The 27,908-nt window shown below is 39.6% G+C and overlaps 1 protein-coding gene across 5 annotated transcripts in view; it reads left to right on the forward strand.

Annotated features, from left to right (window-relative positions):
• Positions 1–4,670: 4,670 nt before the first annotated feature.
• lyst (lysosomal trafficking regulator) overlaps positions 4,671–27,908 on the forward strand; it is a 121,752-nt gene continuing 98,514 nt past the window's right edge. For 4 of the 5 annotated variants that reach the window (XM_062995816.1, XM_062995818.1, XM_062995819.1 and 1 more), the window contains exons 1-4: positions 4,671–4,732; positions 5,346–5,585; positions 17,840–17,931; positions 23,954–24,155. In XM_062995816.1, coding sequence (XP_062851886.1) covers positions 5,508–5,585; positions 17,840–17,931; positions 23,954–24,155 — 372 coding nt within the window. In that variant the 5' untranslated portion in view covers positions 4,671–4,732; positions 5,346–5,507. Of the gene's footprint in view, positions 4,733–4,986; positions 5,013–5,345; positions 5,586–17,839; positions 17,932–23,953; positions 24,156–27,908 lie in introns of those variants that run through there. The other variant, XM_062995817.1, reaches the window with a different exon arrangement.

Raw genomic sequence — 27,908 nt, forward strand, 5'->3', positions numbered from 1 at the left:
GAGCAGGTGTGTTCAATTTAGTAGTACAGCTCTCACACTCTCTCATACTGGTCACTGAAAGTTCCAACATGGCACCTCATGGCAAAGAACTCTCTGAGGATCCTAAAAGACGAACTGTTGCGCTACATGAAGATGGCCAAGGCTACAAGAAGATTGCCAACACCCTGAAACTGAGCTGCAGCACAGTGGCCAAGATCATCCAGCGTTTTTAAAGAGCAGGGTCCACTCAGAACAGACCTCGCGTTGGTCGTCCAAAGAAGCTGAGTGCACGTGCTCAGCGTCACATCCAACTGCTGTCTTTAAAAGATAGGCGCAGGAGTGCTGTCAGCATTGCTGCAGAGATTGAAAAGGTGGGGGGTCAGCCTGTCAGTGCTCAGACCATACGCCGCACACTACATCAAATTGGTCTGCATGGCTGTCACCCCAGAAGGAAGCCTCTTCTGAAATCTCTACACAAGAAAGCCCGCAAACAGTTTGCTGAAGACATGTCAACAAAGGACATGGATTACTGGAACCATGTCCTATGGTCTGATGAGACCAAGATTAATTTGTTTGGTTCAGATGGTCTCAAGCATGTGTGGCGGCAATCAGGTGAGGAGTACAAAGATAAGTGTGTCATGCCTACAGTCAAGCATGGTGGTGGGAATGCCATGGTCTGGGGCTGCATGAGTGCAGCAGGTGTTGGGGAGTTACATTTCATTGAGGGACACATGAACTCCAATATGTACTGTGAAATACTGAAGCAGAGCATGATCCCCTCCCTCCAGAAACTGGGTCGCAGGGCAGTGTTCCAGCATGATAATGACCCCAAACACACCTCTAAGACGACCACTGCTTTATTGAAGAGGCTGAGGGTAAAGGTGATGGACTGGCCAAGCATGTCTCCAGACCTAAACCCAATAGAACATCTTTGGGGCATCCTCAAGCGGAAGGTGGAGGAGCGCAAAGTCTCGAATATCCGCCAGCTCCGTGATGTCGTCATGGAGGAGTGGAAAAGCATTCCAGTGGCAACCTGTGAAGCTCTGGTAAACTCCATGCCCAGGAGAGTTAAGGCAGTTCTGGGAAATAATGATGGCCACACAAAATATTGACACTTCAGGAACTTTCACTAAGGGGTGTACTCACTTTTGTTGCCGGTGGTTTAGACATTAATGGCTGTATATTGAGTTATTTTGAGGGAAGAATAAATTTACACTGTTATATAAGCTGCACACAGACTACTTTTCATTGTGTCAAAGTGTCATTTTGTCAGTGTTGTCCCATGAAAAGATATACTTAAATATCTGCAGAAATGTGAGGGGTGTACTCACTTTTGTGATACACTGTATATATATATATATACCAACCTGCTACTTTAATTATTTGATAAGACATACCTACCTGCAATTAACCAGATGTTATTTGGATGGTGTCACTGTGTTGTTGGGATTTGTAAACACATAAATGTCAGTGCTGGGAGCAAACTAAAGCGCCAACCAAAGATATAAAGCCAACAGCAACCTGTAATCAGAAAGTCCTGTGATAAAACACTTAAGAAAGATCAGCACACATTATGCATGAGAAAATAAAGTAGCTTTGGTCTCTAACTGCACACGTACAACAGTGCTACCTAGGTAAACCCTGTTTTCACTTCGTAATTATTGGCGATTGTGTGTAGATGTTTGAGGCAAAAAAAAAGAAGTCAATCTATTACAGAATGAGTCTGTAACATAACAAAACATGGATAAGGTGAAAGGGGTGTGCAGACTTTCCGACTTGTCTGTTCCTTACAAGCAGTTCCCAGAGATAATAATCAAACCCAGGTCCCCCAACAACCTGGAACAGGGGGTCACTCTGACAGAGCTCCAGCGTATCTGTGGAGATGGGAGAACCTATCAGAAGATCAACCATCCAGGCAGCACTCCACAAATCATGCTATTATGGTCGAGTGGCGAGTTCCTAATAAAGAGTTCAGTGTGTATAAATAGCACTTAAAAATCATAACATCACTGCTGCAGCTTAGATAGATAGATAGATTAGATAGATAGATAGATAGATAGATAGATAGATAGATTAGATAGATAGATAGATAGATAGATAGATATTAGATAGATAGATAGATAGATAGATAGATAGATAGATAGATAGATAGATAGATAGATAGATAGATACTTTATTGATCCCGAAGGAAATTAAAGTTATTAGAGATCATCATATCAGAACAACACACACTACCATGTTGTTACCAGCCAAACATCATCTGGTCATTAGGGGTCTTATGAGGTTCTCTTTTGATTATTAAAAAAGGTACAGGAATATCATAAACTGTATGGGGCAACAGATGGGCTACAGTAAGTATGTAATTACACTAAATATGTATTTGCATTCATCTGTATAATAGATGTAGCTTTATAAATGATCACATGTATGTACAGATAATAAAGTGCTGTGTAATTGAGTACATGTATATACACTCTTTCAAAATGGCAAAAATGATTTGATTGCCCTTAAATTATTAGTCTATAAATTGGTAACATTTAAATAAATACAGTGGTACCTTGCAGCTCAACATCAATTGGTTTTGGGAGTGGTGTCAAGTTTAAAAGGTGTATGGTCCCGTGGAACTACATATATTTTGGGCTAATGTAAAATAATGGGGTTGTTTTTGACACTTTTTGATACACTAAAAATAACACAAATATAATATAAAAAACACTGAAATACAATTAAATACAATAAAACTTTAAAAGCTCTTTAAAAGCACCTAACCTTTACTTTTTTATTGTTTCCTTATGCTTCTTAATCATGGAGATGCTTGATCTTGGAATACTGTATTCTGTTCAGTAAAGGCACAGTAGCTTTTGCGCTGACTGCTGTTATTTCCTATTAAGTGTGGCGGTGCACAAAGCTTTACGTGACTTATTGTACTAAAACAACGAGCGAGGAATTTTATTAGTGGAGAGAACTTATGAGCAGTAATAATTAGTAAAAAGAGAGGTTTAGTGTTGCTGTGTCGTTTTTCCAATACATTAACCATCACACGTTCCATACATTAACACATATTGTTAGGGGCTCCGTATGAAACAGTTGAATATGGTGTGATCATCTGTTACACCCAGGAGGGAGACTGCATATTACATCAAGGCTCCAAAAGAAACAATCTACGACTCCCTAGAAAATGGGTACGGATGATCACACCATATTTGTAACAATATGTGTTAATGTATGGAACGTGTGATGGTTTTATGTTTCAGTACGGAACTGTTAGAGCAACGCACACACAGATGTATGCGGGTTTTTCATAGTAATGTTTATACACACGTTAATGTTCGCTACTGTTGTAGATGTAATAAATATAAAGTAAGCAAGTACAATGCTTTAATCGTCCATTCTGTTTATTGACACGATAGTCAAGAAAGGGAACAGAGTAAACAATATTCAACTGTTTCAACCTTTTTAAGTCGTGGCCACGATCTTATTCCCACTCCTTATTAAGTCGTGGCCACGCATTATTAACTCGTTCCCACGCCTTATTAAGTCGTGGCCACGACTTAATTATCTCATTTCCACGAGTTAATAATGTGTGGCCATGACTTAATTATCTAGTTTCCACCCCTTATTAATGCGTGGCCACAACTTAATAAGGCATGGCCACGCATTATTTTATTTTTTTATGGGATGTCACCATAGGGGCTCCATACAAAGTCAGTTAAACTTCAGGGATACCAATCTGCCCAGTTAGGAAGCATAAGTGATTGTGAATCAAGTTCACCTGCTTTGGTGCAAAAGAAAGTGACAACTCCCAAAAAGGGAATGGTTTTGCAGGTGGTGGCCACAGACAAATACTCTCTCCCTATCCTTCCTGACTGATTCTTCTCTAGTTTTGCGTTTTGCTAGTGTCCTTGTCACTACAGGTAGCATGCGGTGGTTACACAGGTAGTCCAGTTCATCCAGTGTGGCACATCCATATGTGCTGTTGCAAGAAGGTTTGCTGTCTCCCAGCACATACTCAAGAGCATGGAGGAGATACCAGGACACAGGTCATTACACGAGAAGAGCAGGACAGGGCCATAGAAGGGCATCAACCCTACAGCAGGACTGGTATCTGCTCCTTTGTGTGAGGAGGAACAGGAGGAGCACTGCCAGAGCCCTACAAAGTGACATCCAGCGGGCTAGCGGTGCATGTTTCTGAACGAACTGTCAGAAACAGACTTTATGAGGGTGGCATGAGAGCCCGATGTCCTCTAGTGGGACCTGTACTCACAGCCCAGCACCGTGCAGCTCGATTGGCATACTCCAGAGAACACCAGAATTGGCAGGTCTACCATTGGTACCCCTTCTCTTTACAGATGAGAGCAGGTTCACACTGAGCACATGTTACAAACTTTTTTTTTCTGTGAGAGTAAAAAAGAGAGAAGGGCAGACATGTAGCCCCAATATTCAGATGTCCCCCAATATACTGATGTAAAATTTATAGATAAACATGTTCCACTCAATAGCCTGTAATGTTAGGATAGCGTTGATATCGCAGGCATGTCTCCCCTCATCAAATGCTTAATTAATCCATGTCTAAGGCCTTCTATTGTAGTGAGCAGTGAAGTTTTTCCGCGCAGTTGTTTAAGGACTAGGTGCGCATGCGCAATAAAAAAAGGCCTCCGAGTTGCGACAGAACTCCGCCCACACAGGGAACCACTTGCTTTGACGTAATCAAAATGACAGTCAAGGGAAGAAGCGTCTTTTATGTTGTACCGAGGTAAATGTAGTGAAATTAATGTATTTTTATTTATAAGGGTTTCCAGATTTTTTGCCTGAAGGCACGTTAAATAAATATTTTGCGAACGTCATTCGTTGCAGTATGTTTGCAATACGTCTTTTAGTATGTGTTCTAATCGTAGTAGAGGGATTGTAATGTGTTGAGCTTTGGCTTGAGATGGAAGGTGGGTAACAGTATTCGCATCATTGCAGCAAAACTGAAATACTGCAAATACTAACAAGAAATACTGGTGGACATTGTAAGCACCCATGTTTTCAAAGTAAGTACTGATTGCAGATAGGCCAGTTAAAAAGATCTCGGTACAATGCATGAATTAGTTTATCTGTGTGCAGAGAATGAAACCGCTGACAAAAAGTCTAGGTCACGGTTAGTTATGGATACTAGAATAATTGTCGTCATTCGCTTTCTGTTTGTAGTAACTTGACGGGAACTCGGCAGTTAGCATAGCTGCTAGTGGTAAGTAGCATAGATATGCTGCAGCCTAGCCGTTAGTGATGGGACAGGTTAGGATTTTCTGTTAGATCGCCTTTGAGCAGAATCAGTAAACTTACGTAATATCCTGCGTTGATTTTTTTCATTCTCTCTTTTGTAGGAAATCAAATGTTGACGCAGTTACTGTGCGCTACAGATGATGGATTTGGTAAAGCCGTAGCAGAACCAGTCGAGATGTTTGGTTGACCTTATAGTGGTGGATTTGAACCAGAAAAAAATGGTTAATTAGTAAGAGCTCCATAATCAATCTGTTACTGAAAACATGGCCAGACAACCGTGTGATCTCACTCTTGCCTGGGATAAATATATGGATTGTCGTGCACAGGGAGCAGATCTTCAGGTAGGAATCCGTTTACTCAACTTGGTAGGGACAAAATAAATTGTAGTTTTTTTTCTTAGCATGTAGATCAATTGGAACGTTAAGGTTTATTAAAGAAAGTTTGAAATGAGTTTCAGAACTGTTTAACTCATTTAAAACCTTAGTTAAATGTACGTGATAAGAATGTTGTACCAATAGTCTTCAATGCATTGTATTGATATTTGTTTCAATATTTTTTCATTACTCATTCATTCATTTCAAGTACACTATTCAACCACAGTCAATCTATCGCAGCCACACACAACTTAGCGTAGATAATGCATCTTTTGCATGTTGTGGAGGGGTGATATTTATTTATTTTAACCAAATCAAACCAAATGTTTGATGTGCCTGACTACAAGTAAAGTGCTGTCATTCCTTAAATGGCAGACTGTCCAGGCAGCACAGTCACCTGCAAGTTGAGCTTAATGTGCTGTTGATTAAAAGGGTGTAACTTGGAATTTAATTAAAGTCAGAGAACTAAGCTAAGCAGTCTTGTGAGTGAGAGATGTTCTTGGAACTGAGAAGCCATTCATTGGGCTTCTCTAAAGAACTTAGCCCTGACTGAACTAACAGCTCCATCACGAGACTCTCATTAGCCTGTTTTGTTCTCATTGAGGCTTTGGGCTGTGATACATACAGACAAATCAACATTAAGACAAGACACAAGAGGGAGGGTTGCACTTACAATGAGGAAGTGAGTGTGTTTGTTTTATTTAATTAAGCAATAACAGCCAAAAATATATATGGAATAAGGCTTTTTTTTAAGGCTTTACATTTCAGTTCATGCTCAAATCTGTAGTTATATTAAATTATGTGCCGCAGTACAAATGATTTGCATTTGTACTATGAGTTCTGATCTTTCAGTTGCTTAATTTACAAATGCTATCTCCAGTTGGAACATGTTGTTAAATACAGTAAAATATTCTGTGATTTGTTAATTCTGTTGAACCTCTATTTTACTTACAAAAGTAATACAAATAATTTTTACTGACCAACTTTTACCACAGTATATTTTGTAAATATAAAAAAATTTAGAATGTATGTATTATTGTTTAAAAATCAATATATTATATTCCTTCTGCATATTAGTATCACATATAACAATATATATATATATATATATATATATATATATATACACAGTGTATCACAAAAGTGAGTACACCCCTCACATTTCTGCAAATATTTCATTATATATTTTCATGGGACAACACTATAGACATAAAACTTGGATATAACTTAGAGTAGTCAGTGTACAACTTGTATAGCAGTAGGGTTGGGCGGTATGACGATATTACCGTATACCGCGGTATTCAAAAATGGTGACGGTATTTTTTAAATGTGAAGCGTCGAATTTCTGCTTCAGGTTTACCTTGAAAACTGAGACTTTAGGACATGCGCGCATCCACAGTGAGGGAGGGGTGGGAGGGGTAGGCGGTTGGAGCTCGGAGCTCGCTGATTGGCTGTGGGGTGCTCACACAGAGAGACGAGTGAAGAGCCACACTGGCTAGCATTAGCTGTGAGCTAACAAGCAGAAACTGAATAACGGCTCGTCTTTAAATTTTTCAAAATCAACATTTTTTATCAGTTCAACCGGAAATGAACACAAGCGCGGACATGTACTTATTTACTAAATATATCTTCAGTGTAAATCGAGCACAAGTGTTGAGAAAAAGGAGCAAACAGTAATAATAACGTTACGCTCAATCCGCTGTTCTGACTCTTGTCTGCCATAGATTTTCCTGCCTATGTAAGAACTATTTTTTCCTAAATAAAAGCGCTATATTAAGAAAAAAGAACGTCTCACCTGTCGTGTAATGTAATTATAAAATATATTGTCTGGCCCTTTAAGAAAGTTAAGCACACTATAGGGCGTAGGGAGCGAGTGTGTAGGGAATAGATCGGATTTGTACCGTTTCCGTGCTCGAGTTGTTTTGCACTTAGCTTGTGTGACATTTAAAGTAGCGTCCTCGTTAACCACTCAAATGTTTGGACTTTGAATTATTTTAACATTACTTTACATCACCGTCATCGCAACATGAACATTTACATTCATATTTTTTGTTACGGTATAGAACTTAATTCTGGATTACAGGCATAACTAATCGTACACGTTCATACACTTTTAAGAAATATCTGTAACTATAAACTAAGCAGTTAACTTTTGAAATATATTGAAGTGTGTAGCCTGCTATTATTCTGTTTTGTGTGGGCAGAGAGAGATTACAATGCCAAAATGTTATGTGTTAATGTTTGTGTTAAAGTGTAATTGATACACATGCATTTATACTTATGTGTAGTTATTATAGATCAGATAAGATAAGCAATGTTTGACGTTCAGATTGTTAAATCTTTTTATAATAAAACATTGAAATATTGTAATTACACTCGTGTGTACACTGTACAGTTTGTCCGCGACACAACCCCCCCCCCCAATCCCCCCGCCGCGGTAATACCGTATACCGCGGTATTTCCTGAAGATGGTATGACGGTATGAAAATCGGCAATATCGCCCAACCCTATATAGCAGTGTAGATTTACTGTCTTCTGAAAATAACTCAACACACAGCCATTAATGTCTAAATGGCTGGCAACATAAGTGAGTACACCCCACAGTGAACATGTCCAAATTGTGCCCAAAGTGTCAATATTTTGTGTGACCACCATTATTATCCAGCACTGCCTTAACCCTCCTGGGCATGGAATTCACCAGAGCTGCACAGGTTGCTACTGGAATCCTCTTCCACTCCTCCATGATGACATCACGGAGCTGGTGGATGTTAGACACCTTGAACTCCTCCACCTTCCACTTGAGGATGCGCCACAGGTGCTCAATTGGGTTTAGTCCATCACCTTTACCTTAAGCTTCCTCAGCAAGGCAGTTGTCATCTTGGAGGTTGTGTTTGGGGTCGTTATCGTGTTGGAAAACTGCCATGAGGCCCAGTTTTCGTAGGGAGGGGATCATGCTCTGTTTCAGAATGTCACAGTACATGTTGGAATTCATGTTTCCCTCAATGAACTGCAGCTCCCCAGTGCCAGCAACACTCATGCAGCCCAAGACCATGATGCTACCACCACCATGCTTGACTGTAGGCAAGATACAGTTGTCTTGGTACTTCTCACCAGGGCGCCGCCACACATGCTGGACACCATCTGAGCCAAACAAGTTTATCTTGGTCTCGTCAGACCACAGGGCATTCCAGTAATCCATGTTTTTGGACTGCTTGTCTTCAGCAAACTGTTTGCGGGCTTTCTTGTGCGTCAGCTTCCTTCTGGGATGACGACCATGCAGACCGAGTTGATGCAGTGTGCGGCGTATGGTCTGAGCACTGACAGGCTGACCTCCCACGTCTTCAACCTCTGCAGCAATGCTGGCAGCACTCATGTGTCTATTTTTTAAAGCCAACCTCTGGATATGACGCCGAACACGTGGACTCAACTTCTTTGGTCGACCCTGGCGAAGCCTGTTCCGAGTGGAACCTGTCCTGGAAAACCGCTGTATGACCTTGGCCACCATGCTGTAGCTCAGTTTCAGGGTGTTAGCAATCTTCTTATAGCCCAGGCCATCTTTGTGGAGAGCAACTATTCTATTTCTCACATCCTCAGAGAGTTCTTTGCCATGAGGTGCCATGTTGAATATCCAGTGGCCAGTATGAGAGAATTGTACCCAAAACACCAAATTTAACAGCCCTGCTCCCCATTTACACCTGGGACCTTGACACATGACACCAGGGAGGGACAACGACACATTTGGGCACAATTTGGACATGTTCACTGTGGGGTGTACTCACTTATGTTGCCAGCCATTTAGACATTAATGGCTGTGTGTTGAGTTATTTTCAGAAGACAGTAAATCTACACTGCTGTACAAGCTGTACACTGACTACTCTAAGTTATATCCAAGTTTCATGTCTATAGTGTTGTCCCATGAAAAGTTATAATGAAATATTTGCAGAAATGTGAGGGGTGTACTCACTTTTGTGATACACTGTATATATATAAATAAACACATTAATCAGTATTCTAAAATATTCTATAGAACCCTATTTTAATATTGTAAAAAAATCTCTTGTAACCCCATCTGCATTAACACACCATCTATGAAACAAGCTACAGCTACAGTTATTGCTTTTAGGTATTTGTTCTTAAAAAAGTGTCCAGTAAGTTTAAACAGAACTTAAATATCCTTACATCTCCTCATGTGTTCAGTGTGGGGTCCTGTGGCGCTTTCAGTTGAGAAATGGGGTACAATGGGTGGCAAAGTTTATAGAGCAGACAGGTTACAGTCATTAATTGTTTACCCACAGAATGTATCTGTGTTGTAGCTGTAGCGTGTAAAAAAATCAATAATTACATATACCAGATGTGTCCCTAATGAAGTTCAAGCCATTTTATGATTTTATTATAGTAATTATTTTCTAGTTTCCAGATGATGTTATTAATAAGCTTTTCTGCTGTAAAAAAGGACAGATGTTTATCAAATGTATTTTTTTCGGTTACCCTGCATCACTGAACAAACCTTATTAAAATTAACTGTATATCAACTGTTGGCAGAGGTCTTTTGAAATACAGTTAGTTGAGGAAGGAAATTGAATCATCTGGTAAGGCTCAGTACCCAAGCATACAGCAGAGGTTTGGGTTTTCCTCTTTAAAGTCATGCTAATTTTACAATAAAAAATTAAGGCTATAGCAAATGGTAAGTGAAGTATTCTTTAAATGAAAAACTGATTTAAGAGGCTCTTATGGAAAGTGGGATTGTGGTTTGGTTTTGACATTGGTGTACATTGTGCTATACAATGCTTTACAAAGCTTTGCTGGTAGCGTATCGTTGCTATTAGGGATGCATCGATACCATTTTTTCCCGTACGAGTACGAGTACAAGTACATGTATTTTTGTACTTGCCGATACCGATACCAATACCTATTTAGAATACCGTTTTTTAAAAAACAAAAACAGACGTGAGAAGTGACAAGAAGTTTAATGATACCACGTCCAAAAATGCACGTCAACAAGTAGCGAGTGATCAAAGTGTTTGTGCGCTGACGTGATGAAATCAAGGAGGAAAAATAAATGAATCTGAGTGGATTTGGCAACACGAATAGCATGGATTGTTCTGTAGTGAGTTGGAGGTTAATAAATATTTTTGCAATGTTGGTGTTTTGTTGTTATGTTTTGTAGAGAATGATCAGGTCAGAAATACTGTAAAATGTGTGTGTGTGCCGGTGTATTCTGATATAAACTATATTATCCCCCTGTCCCACCAGTTTACACTCCTCTCCTGCGTTTCCCCTCACACCGTATCCTGCGTTCTCATTGGCTGTTCAACATGTCACTCATTCCCAGTCGCACATCTCAGATCAGATATCTGACGTGCCAGAAAACTCGAGCGCTCGGCGAGCCGGTCGGATCGAGTTGTTGGATAGTTCACACTTAGCGATCGAGAGCCGAGTTTTGATCGCCGAGCGAACGCCGAGTTGCTCCCGGGCCGGCAAATCTAGCGCCGACCAGTCGCCGAGCGGAAATCAGGGCAAAAGTCGTGTAGTGTGAACTAGGCATAACGCAGCAACGTGCACTAGGCACACGGTATCGGATGTTTAATATCGGAGCCTCGTTTGCGAGTACGAGTTCAAGTTAATGAGCGCGGTATCGGGCAAATACCCGATACCAGTATCGGTACTCATGCATCTGTAGTTTATATACAGTGTATCACAAAAGTGAGTACACCCCTCACATTTCTGCAAATATTTTATTATATCTTTTCATGGGACAACACTATAGAACTAAAACTTGGATATAACTTAGAGTAGTCAGTGTACAACTTGTATAGCAGTGTAGATTTACTGTCTTCTGAAAATAACTCAACACACAGCCATTAATGTCTAAATAGCTGGCAACATAAGTGAGTACACCCCACAGTGAACATGTCCAAATTGTGCCCAAAGTGTCAATATTTTGTGTGACCACCATTATTATCCAGCACTGCCTTAACCCTCCTGGGCATGGAATTCACCAGAGCTGCACAGGTTGCTACTGGAATCCTCTTCCACTCCTCCATGATGACATCACGGAGCTGGTGGATGTTAGACACCTTGAACTCCTCCACCTTCCACTTGAGGATGCGCCACAGGTGCTCAATTGGGTTTAGTCCATCACCTTTACCTTCAGCTTCCTCAGCAAGGCAGTTGTCATCTTGGAGGTTGTGTTTGGGGTCGTTATCCTGTTGGAAAACTGCCATGAGGCCCAGTTTTCGAAGGGAGGGGATCATGCTCTGTTTCAGAATGTCACAGTACATGTTGGAATTCATGTTTCCCTCAATGAACTGCAGCTCCCCAGTGCCAGCAACACTCATGCAGCCCAAGACCATGATGCTACCACCACCATGCTTGACTGTAGGCAAGATACAGTTGTCTTGGTACTTCTCACCAGGGCGCCGCCACACATGCTGGACACCATCTGAGCCAAACAAGTTTATCTTGGTCTCGTCAGACCACAGGGCATTCCAGTAATCCATGTTCTTGGACTGCTTGTCTTCAGCAAACTGTTTGCGGGCTTTCTTGTGCGTCAGCTTCCTTCTGGGATGACGACCATGCAGACCGAGTTGATGCAGTGTGCGGCGTATGGTCTGAGCACTGACAGGCTGACCTCCCACGTCTTCAACCTCTGCAGCGATGCTGGCAGCACTCATGTGTCTATTTTTTAAAGCCAACCTCTGGATATGACGCCGAACACGTGGACTCAACTTCTTTGGTCGACCCTGGCGAAGCCTGTTCCGAGTGGAACCTGTCCTGGAAAACCGCTGTATGACCTTGGCCACCATGCTGTAGCTCAGTTTCAGGGTGTTAGCAATCTTCTTATAGCCCAGGCCATCTTTGTGGAGAGCAACAATTCTATTTCTCACATCCTCAGAGAGTTCTTTGCCATGAGGTGCCATGTTGAATATCCAGTGGCCAGTATGAGAGAATTGTACCCAAAACACCAAATTTAACAGCCCTGCTCCCCATTTACACCTGGGACCTTGACACATGACACCAGGGAGGGACAACGACACATTTGGGCACAATTTGGACATGTTCACTGTGGGGTGTACTCACTTATGTTGCCAGCTATTTAGACATTAATGGCTGTGTGTTGAGTTGTTTTCAGTAGACAGTAAATCTACACTGCTATACAAGCTGTACACTGACTACTCTAAGTTATATCCAAGTTTCATGTCTATAGTGTTGTCCCATGAAAAGATATAATGAAATATTTGCAGAAATGTGAGGGGTGTACTCACTTTTGTGATACACTGTATATATATATATATAGTTTATAGTTTAAACTCTGTAGTTTAAATCATCTGTAGTTATATATATATATATATATATATATATATATATATATATATATATATATATATATATATATATATATATATATACAGGGGTTGGACAAAATAACTGAAACACCTGTCATTTTAGTGTGGGAGGTTTCATGGCTAAATTGGACCAGTCTGGTGGCCAATCTTCATTAATTGCACATTGCACCAGTAAGAGCAGAGTGTGAAGGTTCAATTAGCAGGGTAAGAGCACAGTTTTGCTCAAAATATTGCAATGCACACAACATTATGGGTGACATACCAGAGTTCAAAAGAGGACTGGCGCATCTGTGACCAAGACAGCAAGTCTTTGTGATGTATCAAGAGCCACGGTATCCAGGGTAATGTCAGCATACCACCAAGAAGGACAAACCACATCCAACAGGATTAACTGTGGACGCAAGAGGAAGCTGTCTGAAAGGGATGTTCGGGTGCTAACCCGGATTGTATCCAAAAAACATAAAACCACGGCTGCCCAAATCACGGCAGAATTAAATGTGCACCTCAACTCTCCTGTTTCCACCAGAACTGTCCGTCGGGAGCTCCACAGGGTCAATATACACGGCCGGGCTGCTATAGCCAAACTTTTGGTCACTCGTGCCAATGCCAAACGTCGGTTTCAATGGTGCAAGGAGCGCAAATCTTGGGCTGTGGACAATGTGAAACATGTATTGTTCTCTGATGAGTCCACCTTTACTGTTTTCCCCACATCCGGGAGAGTTACGGTGTGGAGAAGCCCCAAAGAAGCGTACCACCCAGACTGTTGCATGCCCAGAGTGAAGCATGGGGGTGGATCAGTGATGGTTTGGGCTGCCATATCATGGCATTCCCTTGGCCCAATACTTGTGCTAGATGGGCGCATCACTGCCAAGGACTACCGAACCATTCTGGAGGACCATGTGCATCCAATGGCGGTGCCGTGTATCAGGATGACAATGCACCAATACACACAGCAAGACTGGTGAAAGATTGGTTTGATGAACATGAAAGTGAAGTTGAACATCTCCCATGGCCTGCACAGTCACCAGATCTAAATATTATTGAGCCACTTTGGGGTGTTTTGGAGAAGCGAGTCAGGAAACGTTTTCCTCCACCAGCATCACGTAGTGACCTGGCCACTATCCTGCAAGAAGAATGACTTAAAATCCCTCTGACCACTGTGCAGGACTTGTATATGTCATTTCCAAGACGAATTGATGCTGTATTGGCCGCAAAAGGAGGCCCTACACCATACTAATAAATTATTGTGGTCTAAAACCAGGTGTTTCAGTTATTTTGTCCAACCCCTGTATATATATATATATATATATATATATACAGTGTATCACAAAAGTGAGTACACCCCTCACATTTCTGCAGATATTTAAGTATATCTTTTCATGGGACAACACTGACAAAATGACACTTTGACACAATGAAAAGTAGTCTGTGTGCAGCTTATATAACAGTGTAAATTTATTCTTCCCTCAAAATAACTCAATATACAGCCATTAATGTCTAAACCACCGGCAACAAAAGTGAGTACACCCCTTAGTGAAAGTTCCTGAAGTGTCAATATTTTGTGTGGCCACCATTATTTCCCTTAACTGCCTTAACTCTCCTGGGCATGGAGTTTACCAGAGCTTCACAGGTTGCCACTGGAATGCTTTTCCACTCCTCCATGATGACATCACGGAGCTGGCGGATATTCGAGACTTTGCGCTCCTGCACCTTCCGCTTGAGGATGGCCCAAAGATGTTCTATTGGGTTTAGGTCTGGAGACATGCTTGGCCAGTCCATCACCTTTACCCTCAGCCTCTTCAATAAAGCAGTGGTCGTCTTAGAGGTGTGTTTGGGGTCATTATCATGCTGGAACACTGCCCTGCGACCCAGTTTCCGGAGGGAGGGGATCATGCTCTGCTTCAGTATTTCACAGTACATATTGGAGTTCATGTGTCCCTCAATGAAATTAAACTCCCCAACACCTGCTGCACTCATGCAGCCCCAGACCATGGCATTCCCACCACCATGCTTGACTGTAGGCATGACACACTTATCTTTGTACTCCTCACCTGATTGCCGCCACACATGCTTGAGACCATCTGAACCAAACAAATTAATCTTGGTCTCATCAGACCATAGGACATGGTTCCAGTAATCCATGTCCTTTGTTGACATGTCTTCAGCAAACTGTTTGCGGGCTTTCTTGTGTAGAGACTTCAGAAGAGGCTTCCTTCTGGGGTGACAGCCATGCAGACCAATTTGATGTAGTGTGTGGCGTATGGTCTGAGCACTGACAGGCTGACCCCCCACCTTTTCAATCTCTGCAGCAATGCTGACAGCACTCCTGCGCCTATCTTTCAAAGACAGCAGTTGGATGTGACGCTGAGCACGTGCACTCAGCTTCTTTGGACGACCAACGCGAGGTCTGTTCTGAGTGGACCCTGAGTGTGCTGCAGCTCAGTTTCACGGTGTTGGCAATCTTCTTGTAGCCTTGGCCATCTTCATGTAGTGCAACAATTCGTCTTTTAAGATCCTCAGAGAGTTCTTTGCCATGAGGTGCCATGTTGGAACTTTCAGTGACCAGTATGAGAGAGTGTGAGAGCTGTACTACTAAATTGAACACACCTGCTCCCTATGCACACCTGAGACCTAGTAACACTAACAAATCACATGACATTTTGGAGGGAAAATGACAAGCAGTGCTCAATTTGGACATTTAGGGGTGTAGTCTCTTAGGGGTGTACTCACTTTTGTTGCCGGTGGTTTAGACATTAATGGCTGTATATTGAGTTATTTTGAGGGAAGAATAAATTTACACTGTTATATAAGCTGCACACAGACTACTTTTCATTGTGTCAAAGTGTCATTTTGTCAGTGTTGTCCCATGAAAAGATATACTTAAATATCTGCAGAAATGTGAGGGGTGTACTCACTTTTGTGATACACTGTGTGTGTATATATAATATATATATATATATATATATATATATATATATATATATATATATATATATATATATATATATATATATATATACAGTATATATATATATACAGTATATATATATATATATATTTATACAGTATATATATATATATATATATATATATATATATATATATATATATATATATATATATACAGTATATATATAAATACAAGGGTTCTTCAAAAAGTTTTAGCAATTTTTTAAACTCTATTTATTAAGAATTTCAAAAACAAATTAGATCACTTTTCTACATACCAGTAGTCATCTTCCGATGCATTTTTACCAGCGCTGTATCAAGTTTTTTATTGCCATCAGCAAAAAATGTTTTCGGTTGAGTGTGTAGCCACTGATGCATCGCTGCTTTCACATCATCATCACATAATTATGACCGCTTCTTTGAGCGGTCCAAAAAGGTGGAAATCAGATGGCGCTAAATCTGGACTATAAGCTCTATCTCAGTCTCTCACACACAACCAATTACTACTCTTCTCTCCCTCAGCGTTTCCAACGAAAATATAAGAGTGCGGAAACTTTTTGAAGATCTCTCGTACATACATACATTCTTGACTTGAATGCTGTTTGCAAGTTAATAGTTTATTTTTGTCAGTTAAGAAAAGGCAAAGTGAATGAACCAAAAAGAAATGTAAATCAATATTAGGTGTGACGACTTGCATCAATTCTTCTAGGTACACTTGCACACAGTTTTTGAAGGAACTCCACAGGGAGGTTTTTCCAAACACCTTGGAGAACTAACCACAGATCTTCTGTGGATGTAGGCTTGCTTAAATCCTTCTCTCTCTTCACGTAATCCCAGACACACTTGATGATGCTGAGATCCCCCTGATAACAGATATGTAATGTGATTGGCATATTAAATATATCATTGCTTTTTATTAAGGCGCTGTGATAAGTTGCTACCTGTTTAAAAAGGGAGTTTGATCTTTTTGGACCCAGCTAAAGCTGTCCCACCCATATTTGATTAGTGTTATTGTAACTACTAAAGCTGTAGGACATCCTAGCACATAGGATGGAACCACAGATTGCAGAAGCATGTAAAAACAATAAAAAAAATTATTAGTTTTAAACGTGGTAACCTCAGGAAAAAAATCTTTAGTATATGGACTGTTTGTTGCAAAATAATTTGCATGGCTGATTAGCAATATAAAAGACTTCAGTTTTAATACCAGGCATGAACCTCAACCCCATGAAACACCTTTATTAATTGGTATTAATTGGAACTGTCTCTGGCCTTACTCATGTGCTCATATTTAAAATCCAGGACCAGGTGTTCAGTTGGGGTTGATGTCAGAGTTCTATGTGGCTAGTGGAGTTCAACACCAAACTAATCAAATCATGTCTTAATGGGCCACCCTTTATGTCAAGTCAAGTCAACTTTATTTATATAGCGCTTTTTACAATAGACATTGTCTCAAAGCAACTTTACAAAATCCAGGACCAACAGATACAAAAAACCCCTGTTGAGCAAGCCGAGGGCGACTGTGGCAAGGAAAAACTCCCTGAAAATTACAGGAAGAAACCTTGAGAGGAACCAGACTCAGCAGGGCCCATCCTTCTTGGGTGGCCAGGAGGATACTTTAAATAAATACACGATTTACACAGAGCATACGAACACAGAATTAAATGATCTAAAAGTTATAACTGGTAATAAATAGATAAATAGTAATAAATTTATGCATGCTGAAAAAGCCATTCTCCAAAATGTTTACATTTTAGCAATGTGAGTGGTTAAAACATAGTGTTTAGAGACTTCTGGTCATCTGGTCATTTGGTCATTTGCTGTTATCAGATGTTAACATTTAAAATGTTATACTGCATATTTTTGGTCTTAAGTACTTTTTTTAATGATGCATAAATTGAATCTACTTCTATCTGTCTATCTTAGGAAAGTCTACAGTACTTGGAGAGTTTCCTGAGTTTGTTTTACTGGGTACAGCACCTCAGTGACCATGGGGCTACAGATTCACTGAAGTTCTGGTATGTTCTTAGAGTTTTTCGAGTGTAGGTTCTTATTTTTTTTTTTTTTTTTTTTTTTTTTTTTTTTTTTTTTACTGTTTATGTACTAAACTATTTAGTGTTTATGTTCACTGGCTCTAATAAGTGAACATGTCAGAAGATGTTGCCAGTAAAATTTTATTCCAATCACAAATGACTATTGCACTATTAGTCTAATGATATAAAGACCTTTAAGTGATATATTTTACTGTTGTCTTAAAACATTGTATTAAAACATGGAAATGAAATAATTTAAATAAATATATAATATGCATTATAACTATTGTTTATCTGAGAGCCAGGTTAAACAATGCACTAATAACTAATAACTAGGGCTGGCACCGATCCGATATTGCCCCAAATCACTGGATCGGATATCGGAAGAAAAAAAAACGTGTAATCCGATCCGATACTGTTGCTTAATGTAAATAACACTTAATGTAAATGAGGCCATTCAGAAATTAAAACACACTGATCTACTTAAACTTTTAGCATTTTAAAAATCATCTACTACTGCCACAACCAGAAACACTGTTTTATGGCATGGCTACAATTGGAAGATGTGGATGTCAATCAAACGAGATGGACCAATTAGAATTGATGCAGTGTTTGGTTGAGATTTTCCGTTAAAGTTCTGTCACATTTTTAGATTATTAAAAACCAAAGCGCGCTTATTAAAAACCCTGCTGGATTTTGAAGAGGATTGAAGAGGATTTTGAAGAGTTTTATTTCATAACACTAATGGATTAAATTTCCTCAAGGATGTGAGATATCTCCAAGCTGGGACAATATAAATACATTTGTTTATTTTTTATTATTTAATAATTTCATTTTTATTGTTTATTAATAATATTTTTATTATTATTTATTTTATAATTTTTCGCTGCCTCTTCAAGGTGTAGACTTGAGAGTTGACAGATCTAGAATTTTATATTGAAATTATAATTTATTTGTTAAGTACAGATAACGTGGCACTTTACATTTTATTTTAAATGTTTTGTATGGTGCTGTTAAACAAGCCAAAAATGCTGCTGAATGTTTTGTGTGTAAAAGTGAAAATAAAAACAGCAGTTTTGCATAAGTGTGATGTTGTAGAATATGTATTTATTCCTATTAGTCTGAGCATTGTTATTTAGATAGCTACTTTAACCATTTCTCAAGCATTACAACCCCAAATCAGAAAAAGTAAGGACAGTATGGAAAATGCAAAAAAAAAAAACATTTTTAAAAAATTTTTCGTTCATTTAATTTTACTTTTTTGGAATGTGTTGCAGGCTTGAAATGCAAGAATAAATGTATATTTCCAAATAAAATAAAGTTGACTTAACAAAACATTAAATATCTTGGGTATATACTGTTTGCAATAAAATAAAGCTCAAACTAAATGTAAGAAACAGTGCATTTTTGTCTGATTTGGGATTCTACTACAGAGATTAAGATCTACAAGTGATTTGATTCCTTGAGTCAGGCCTGGTGCCATGTGACATCACATGCTTTCATGTGATGCATTAACCACCCAAAATCTGGAAATCATTTTTTTGAAAATTCCAATTTAAATAAATTTGAAGTACAGGACAGAACATTTAGTCGTTAGAAAAGAGTGGAACTATTTAGATGCAGTTAAATATGAACAGTGTGCAGTTGTATTGAATGGAATACACATTCTTTAGCATGGTACTTCAAGGTAGGTTATTCATCATTGCGTTGGAAAATGCTTGTGTGTAGTATTTTAAATGACACATTTAGAGGTGTGTCTTATACACATTTAAGGGCTGGATTTAAGTGTAAATTTGGATGTTGGTTGGGTATAATATGATTGTAATCTTCATTTAATGTGTGCATTGTTTGGTACATTAAAGGTTTAAAGTAGCTCTATAGCAGTGCTGGAATTTAAAGTCTAGCACAAAACCTAAAACACTGAGGTAATATTGCTACCAGCTTAAATAGACAAAAAAATCTACATTTAACGTTGGACAGCTCTGTCAGAAATGTTTTATGTATGTTAATTCCTGGAAATGTCTACAAACCCAATTTCTGCAAAAGTTGGGACATTTTGCAAAATGCCATAAATACAGGAAGTTGTGATTTGGTAAATGCTCTTGAATTTTTATTTAAATGTCAGTACCAACAATTTGGTATATTTTGGTAGGTATAAAAAAATAAAATTCCAACAGTTTTGTCATTGTCTGATTTTTTCTTCATAATGTGCCATACATTTTCAAAAGGAGACAAATCTGGACTGCCAGTTAAGCACATGCATTCTGTGTCTACCCATGTGTCTGTACATATTTATCATGGTAGCATAATAGTTTCTCATGCAATGCCGTCTGAAAGCTTGATGTACCAAAATATTTATGGATTCCCTGAATCAATTCACAATATTATGTATGCAAGATGATAACATTATTTTAAATCTCGCATTGAAAAAACCTTCTTTTTAAACAGATTGACATATTTCTTACAGAGATTGGCACACCGTGGTAAGCAATGGTTCATCTTTGCTAGAAGCCTTTGGTGTTGGGTCTTCTTTTATTCCCAATTATGATCCTTTTTGATTTGTTACCATTTCACCAGCTTCTTGTGAAATGTTTCAAAATATGTTGCTTGAAAGGTTTCTTTTTACAAAATCAACTTGAGTTGGTCAGTCAAAACACAAAAAAATTTATTTGTACTTTTGTTCATTTCTTTTTAAATAATTAACAAATTAATGATTCTTGTTTTACTGCATGCATTTTACAAAATGTTCCAACTTTCCTGGAAATGGGGTTTGTAATAACCTTTTATAAAATGTCACTGTTAAGTAACTTTGTTAGAAACTGTCATTGTGCCACCTATGTTACTGGGAGAGCGAAATAGTTGAAAATTCATTACAAAGTCTGATCTGGAGGATGGAATAACAGGCAGTGATACAGTGAGCCTCTCAGAGTCAGTATCAGATGACTAGTACAGGACAGGATCTTGTGTTCATTTTAAATGTAATCCTGTTGCATAACCATTATTTCTTCACTACTTCAGTCATCATGCGGTGATTCCCTGAACATAAGTTGGGACCCTCTCTAAAAATGCAATAAAACTAAGAACTAAACTAACTTTTATTTAACTGCTTTATCTTACTTAACTTAAGCTAGATTGTAGTTTGTGTGTATATATATACAGGGGTTGGACAAAATAACTGAAACACCTGGTTTTAGACCACAATAATTTATTAGTATGGTGTAGGGCCTCCTTTTGCGGCCAATACAGCGTCAATTCGTCTTGGAAATGACATATACAAGTCCTGCACAGTGGTCAGAGGGATTTTAAGCCATTCTTCTTGCAGGATAGTGGCCAGGTCACTACGTGATGCTGGTGGAGGAAAACGTTTCCTGACTCGCTTCTCCAAAACACCCCAAAGTGGCTCAATAATATTTAGATCTGGTGACTGTGCAGGCCATGGGAGATGTTCAACTTCACTTTCATGTTCATCAAACCAATCTTTCACCAGTCTTGCTGTGTGTATTGGTGCATTGTCATCCTGATACACGGCACCGCCATTGGATGCACATGGTCCTCCAGAATGGTTCGGTAGTCCTTGGCAGTGATGCGCCCATCTAGCACAAGTATTGGGCCAAGGGAATGCCATGATATGGCAGCCCAAACCATCACTGATCCACCCCCATGCTTCACTCTGGGCATGCAACAGTCTGGGTGGTACGCTTCTTTGGGGCTTCTCCACACCGTAACTCTCCCGGATGTGGGGAAAACAGTAAAGGTGGACTCATCAGAGAACAATACATGTTTCACATTGTCCACAGCCCAAGATTTGCGCTCCTTGCACCATTGAAACCGACGTTTGGCATTGGCACGAGTGACCAAAGGTTTGGCTATAGCAGCCCGGCCGTGTATATTGACCCTGTGGAGCTCCCGACGGACAGTTCTGGTGGAAACAGGAGAGTTGAGGTGCACATTTAATTCTGCCGTGATTTGGGCAGCCGTGGTTTTATGTTTTTTGGATACAATCCGGGTTAGCACCCGAACATCCCTTTCAGACAGCTTCCTCTTGCGTCCACAGTTAATCCTGTTGGATGTGGTTTGTCCTTCTTGGTGGTATGCTGACATTACCCTGGATACCGTGGCTCTTGATACATCACAAAGACTTGCTGTCTTGGTCACAGATGCGCCAGCAAGACGTGCACCAACAATTTGTCCTCTTTTGAACTCTGGTATGTCACCCATAATGTTGTGTGCATTGCAATATTTTGAGCAAAACTGTGCTCTTACCCTGCTAATTGAACCTTCACACTCTGCTCTTACTGGTGCAATGTGCAATTACTGAAGATTGGCCACCAGACTGGTCCAATTTAGCCATGAAACCTCCCACACTAAAATGACAGGTGTTTCAGTTATTTTGTCCAACCCCTGTATATATCCAGTATATACTGTATATATAACAGAAACATTTACCAAAACAAAGCAATAAGCAGGGAGGGAACATTAATCCAGGTATTATTTGAAAAATTGTCATGCTGTCATGATGGACATAGCCACATGCCCAAATCAGAAAAAGTTGGGACAGCATGGAGAATGCAAATAGTCCCATTGTTCCTGCAACCATGTTTTAAGATGTGAAACAGTACAGGGTTGTTGCTGTCGCATTTTTTTGTTTTAAAATTCTCCACACATTCTCTATTGGGGACAGGTCAGGACTGCAGGCAGGTCAGTCCAGTACCCGTACCCTCTTCTTCCGCAGCCATGTGTGCAGCATGTCGTTTTGCATTGTCTTGTTGAAAAATGCTTGGACGTCCCTGGAAAAAGTCTTGAAGGCAGCATATGTTGCTTAAAGATCTCAGTGTACTTTTCTGCATTAATGCTGCCATCACAGAAGTGTAAATGACCTTTGCCAAGGGCACTGACACAGCCCCATACCATGACAGACCCTGGCTTTTGGACTTGTTGCTGATAACAGTCTGGATGGTCCTTTTCGTCTTTGGTTGGGAGAACACGGTATCCATTTTTTCTAAGAAAAAGACCTAGAAGGCTGATTGATCTGACCACAATACACGTTTCTACTGTGTGATAGTCCATCCTAGATGCCTCCGAGCCCAGAGAAGTTGACGCCGCTTCTGGACGTGATTAACATAAGGCTTCTTTTTAACACAGTAAAGTTTGTGTGGCATTTGTGCAACTCCATATTGTAGTGCTTGACAAAGGTTTGCCAAAGTAATACCTTGCCCATGTGGTTATATTAGCTATTGTTGAGTGCAGTATTTTTGATGCAGTGTCATCTGAGGGATTGAACATCACAGGCGTTCAGCTTAAGCTTGCGCCCATACTACTGTGATAAATTTAGCCACATTTGCTCTTGAATACTTCAGAAAACTTGTTACTTAAAACAGTCTGCAACTGCATCAAGAAATGCAAGTTGAATCTTTAGTATGCAGTGCAAAAGCCATATATCAGTTATTTCAGATTGACTGTATGCTGTGGTAACATGAGTCCATGTTTCAGCTTGAGAAATCGAGTTTACTGTGCCAGAGAAGAAAAGGACCACCCAGACTATTACCAGCAAAAGGTGCTCAAGCCAATATCTTTCATTGTATGGGGGTGCATCAGTGGACATGGCATGGGTGACATGCATGTGTGTAAAGGTGCCATTGATTCAGTGGTTGAAATTTTTGAGAGACACATGCTACCATCAGTGTGACATCTTATTCCACTTGCAAAACTCAAATAATTAAAAAGTGTCATTTATAGAAAAGATGATTTAACACAATGCTAAATATGTGTCTGTCCCATTTAATGTTGCAGGCATTAAATTCTAAATTTGTTTATATTTACCAAAAGAATTACTCTGGTCAGTAAAAAGATTGGAAATGTTGTTTTTTCTTAGTTAATTAAAGTTCAGTAGAATTAATAAATCTTTTTTCTGTGTTTTTGCAAAATGTCCTTACTTTTCCAGAAATGTGGTATGTTTGTATGTCTGTATCTTCATTTTGTTTCCCTGTTAATTTGTCTTTTTTTTAAGCTCGGACATGAGTGGTGCTAGTAACACGCTGGCTAGGGAGTTCTTGACAGATGTTCACCAGCTGTGTAGCGCAGTGGCTCAGCAAGCAGAAGCCCAGAGGGAGGAGGAAGCAGAGGAGAGTCACATGGTGGCTCTGGGAGAGTATTTGGTCCGAGGCCGTGGTTTCCTTCTGCTAAGCACTCTGGACACAATTATTGACCAGGTCAGTCAAAGCAATGGTTTTATTGGACATTGCAATAGTTGTATTGTACAAATAAGACATGCTGCCTTCATAAATCTAAATGATATTGGACATTGTAAAGACATGCTGCTGTAATAAATCTAAATTAGAGCATTTTTTATTGTGTCATAAAGGCTTTTGCCTCTTTGGACCAGTTGTAAAAACATTCTAAATGCCCCTCTATGTGAGTGAAATCAGTATGTGTGTAAAGCCCTGTGATAGCCTGGCGCACTATTAAGGTATTCCCTTGTGTTCCCTTTTTGATCAAGTTTTTCTTGATAAACATTATTTCTTAAAAACTTGGAAAATCAACCTAAAATAGCTATGTTGGATTTGTGGTTAAGTATTTTCTGTGTAATCTGTTAGTCATTTTATGGCCCATATATTTATTTATTCAGTCATTATTTCATGTAAGGCAATTAATTTTCACAGCAATATGATACACTAGCACACTACTCCTCAGATCCACAGTTGTAGTCCCCAGAGGTGCTTTCGGCCAATCAAGCAGCTCTTAACCAACGGATTGGCTTCTTCTCTTAGATGTGTTACTGCATTGTGCCTATTGATTCCAGGGACAACTGGACCCACCACACTCCTGATCAGGATAAAGTGATGGTTAAAACATAAAAATGAAATAAAATATAACAGTTCTTTCATTTAATAATTTTCATCTTAAAATTGTTGCAACCAATTGTGTTACAAAAGACTGTAGTCTTTACCAGTGCTTAAGGACAAATGATAACTGCTGGATAGGAGGACTAAACTTTGCTTTAAGAAACCAACAAATCACTATTACACTCCAAACAAGTGTCCACAATCTGGTAGTCTGAATTAGTACATTTGAGATGTACATTTTGTCATTTTTTTAATTAATAAGAGAGGGAAGCATGGTGGCTTGGTGGGTAGCACTGTCGCCTCACAGCAAGAAGGTCCAGGGTTCGATCCCCAGATGGAGCGGTCCGGGTACTTTCTGTGTGGAGTTTGCATGTTCTTCCCGTGTCTGTGTGGGTTTCCTCCGGGAGCTCCGGTTTCCTCCCACAGTCCAAAGACATGCAGTCAGGTTAACTGGAGATACAAAATTGTCCATGACTGTGTTTGACATTAACCTTGTGAACTGATGAATCTTGTGTAACGAGTAACTACCGCTTCTGTCATGAATGTATCCAAAAGTGTGTAAAACATGATGTTAAAATCCTAATAAATACAATAAATTAATCAATTAATATGAGAAGAGCATAAAGTGTTCCATCAAAGTATAAAGCACAGGTTAATATGAAAACGTCTTTATGCTTTAATGAATCAACACCAGTGTAACATGATGAATGTGATATTGAAGTAGTAGTTTCAGTTTATCTAATAGTTTTATATTTGCTTGTTATTTGAGAATAATGACTAATCATACTCAAGATCTAAATTTGTCTTTGAAGAAAGCTTGATCATTTCTCTGGTCTAGTGTGCTATCACACTAATACTGAGATCATGAGCTCACAAGTTTGAATCTCAGCTTTGTTATCGACTGGCCTACACAGACATGATTGGCTATGTCTGAGGGTGGGTGGGCCATAAGGATTCCTTACTGTAACCTCTGCTGACTGGTTTAAGGGGCCTGCACAAAAATAAGAAATAATGGAGATCAGTGTGTGACTCTCTGTATGCGATACTGATTTTTGGTGAAAGAAATTGTTTGCTACTACACAAGTGTCTGAGGGGTCATATGTTAGGAGTGGCCCTCCTTGGTCAGAGTAGGGGTCTACAGCAGGAGACGAGAGATACAATTGGGTAACTGGACATGGCTAGATTGGGAGATAAAGGGTAAAATGCATAAACACAATACAGAAAAAAAAGTTAAATTACTTTTATTTATTTTTATTATTTTAATAAGCCAATAAGCTATGTATGTAGGTATATAATGTGTGTGTGTGTGTATATACAGTGGGGCCAAAAAGTATTTAGTCAGCCACTGATTGTGCAAGTTCTCCTACTTAGAAAGATGAGAGAGGTCTGTAATTTTCATCATAGGTACACTTCAACTATGAGAGACAAAATGAGAAAAAAAAATCCAGGAAATCACATTGTAGGATTTTTAAAGAATTTATTTGTAAATTATGGTGGAAAATAAGTATTTGGTCAATAACAAAAGTTCAACTCAATACTTTGTAACATAACCTTTGTTGGCAATGACAGAGGTCAAACGTTTCCTGTAAGTCTTCACCAGGTTTGCATACACTGTAGCTGGTATTTTGGCCCATTCCTCCATGCAGATCTCCTCTAGAGCAGTGATGTTTTGGGGCTGTCGCTGGGCAACACGGACTCCACAAATTTTCTATGGGGTTGAGCTCTGGAGACTGGCTAGGCCACTCCAGGACCTTGAAATGCTTTTTACGGAGCCACTCCTTCGTTGCCCGAGCGGTGTGTTTGGGATCATTGTCATGCTGGAAGACCCAGCCACGTTCCATCTTCAATGCTCTCACTGATGGAAGGAGGTTTTGGCTTAAAATCTCACGATACATGGCCCCGTTCATTCTTCCCTTAACACGGATCAGTCGTCCTGTCCCCTTTGCAGAAAAACAGCCCAAAAGCATGATGTTTCCACCCCCATGCTTCACAGTAGGTATGGTGTTCTTGGGATGCAACTCAGCCTCCAAACACGACGAGTTGAGTTTTTACCAAAAAGTTCCATTTTGGTTTCATCTGACCACATGATATTCTCCCAATCCTCTTCTGGATCATCCATATGCTCTCTGGCAAACTTCAGACGGGCCTGGACATGTACTGGCTTAAGCAGGGGGACACGCCTGGCACTGCAGGATTTGAGTCCCTCTCGGCGTAGTGTGTTTACTGATGGTAGCCTTTGTTACTTTGGTCCCAGCTCTCTGCAGGTCATTCATCAGGTCCCTCCGTGTAGTTCTGGGATTTTTGCTCACCGTTCTCATGATCATTTTGACCCCAGGGGATGAGATCTTGACCCCAAGGGAGATTATCAATGGTCTTGTATGTCTTCAATTTTCTTACAATTGCTCCCACAGTTGATTTATTCACACCAACCTGCTTGCCTATTGTAGATTCACTCTTCCCAGCCTGGTGCAGGTCTACAATTTTCTTCCTGGTGTCCTTTGACAGCTCTTTGGTCTTGGCCATGGTTGAGTTTGGAGTCTGACTGTTTGAGGCTGTGGATAGGTGTCTTTTATACAGATAACGAGGTCAAACAGGTGCCATTAATACAGGTAACGAGTGGAGGACAGAAAAGCTTCTTAAAGAGGAAGTTACAGGTCTGTGAGAGCCAGAAATCTTGCTTGTTTGTGGGTGACCAAATACTTATTTTCCACCATAATTTACAAATAAATTCTTTAAAAATCCTACAATGTGATTTCCTGTATTTTTTTTCTCTCATTTTGTCTCTCATAGTTGAAGTGTACCTATGATGAAAATTACAGACCTCTCTCATCTTTCTAAGTAGGAGAACCTGCACAATCAGTGGTTGACTAAATACTTTTTGGCCCCACTGTATGTATATATATATATATATACAGTGTATCACAAAAGTGAGTACACCCCTCACATTTCTGCAAATATTTCATTATATCTTTTCATGAGACAACACTATAGACATGAAACTTGGATATAACTTAGAGTAGTCAGTGTACAACTTGTATAGCAGTGTAGATTTACTGTCTTCTGAAAATAACTCAACACACAGCCATTAATGTCTAAATAGCTGGCAACATAAGTGAGTAC

This window comes from Trichomycterus rosablanca, chromosome 5, assembly GCF_030014385.1.
Source record: "Trichomycterus rosablanca isolate fTriRos1 chromosome 5, fTriRos1.hap1, whole genome shotgun sequence".
NCBI lineage: Eukaryota > Metazoa > Chordata > Actinopteri > Siluriformes > Trichomycteridae > Trichomycterus > Trichomycterus rosablanca.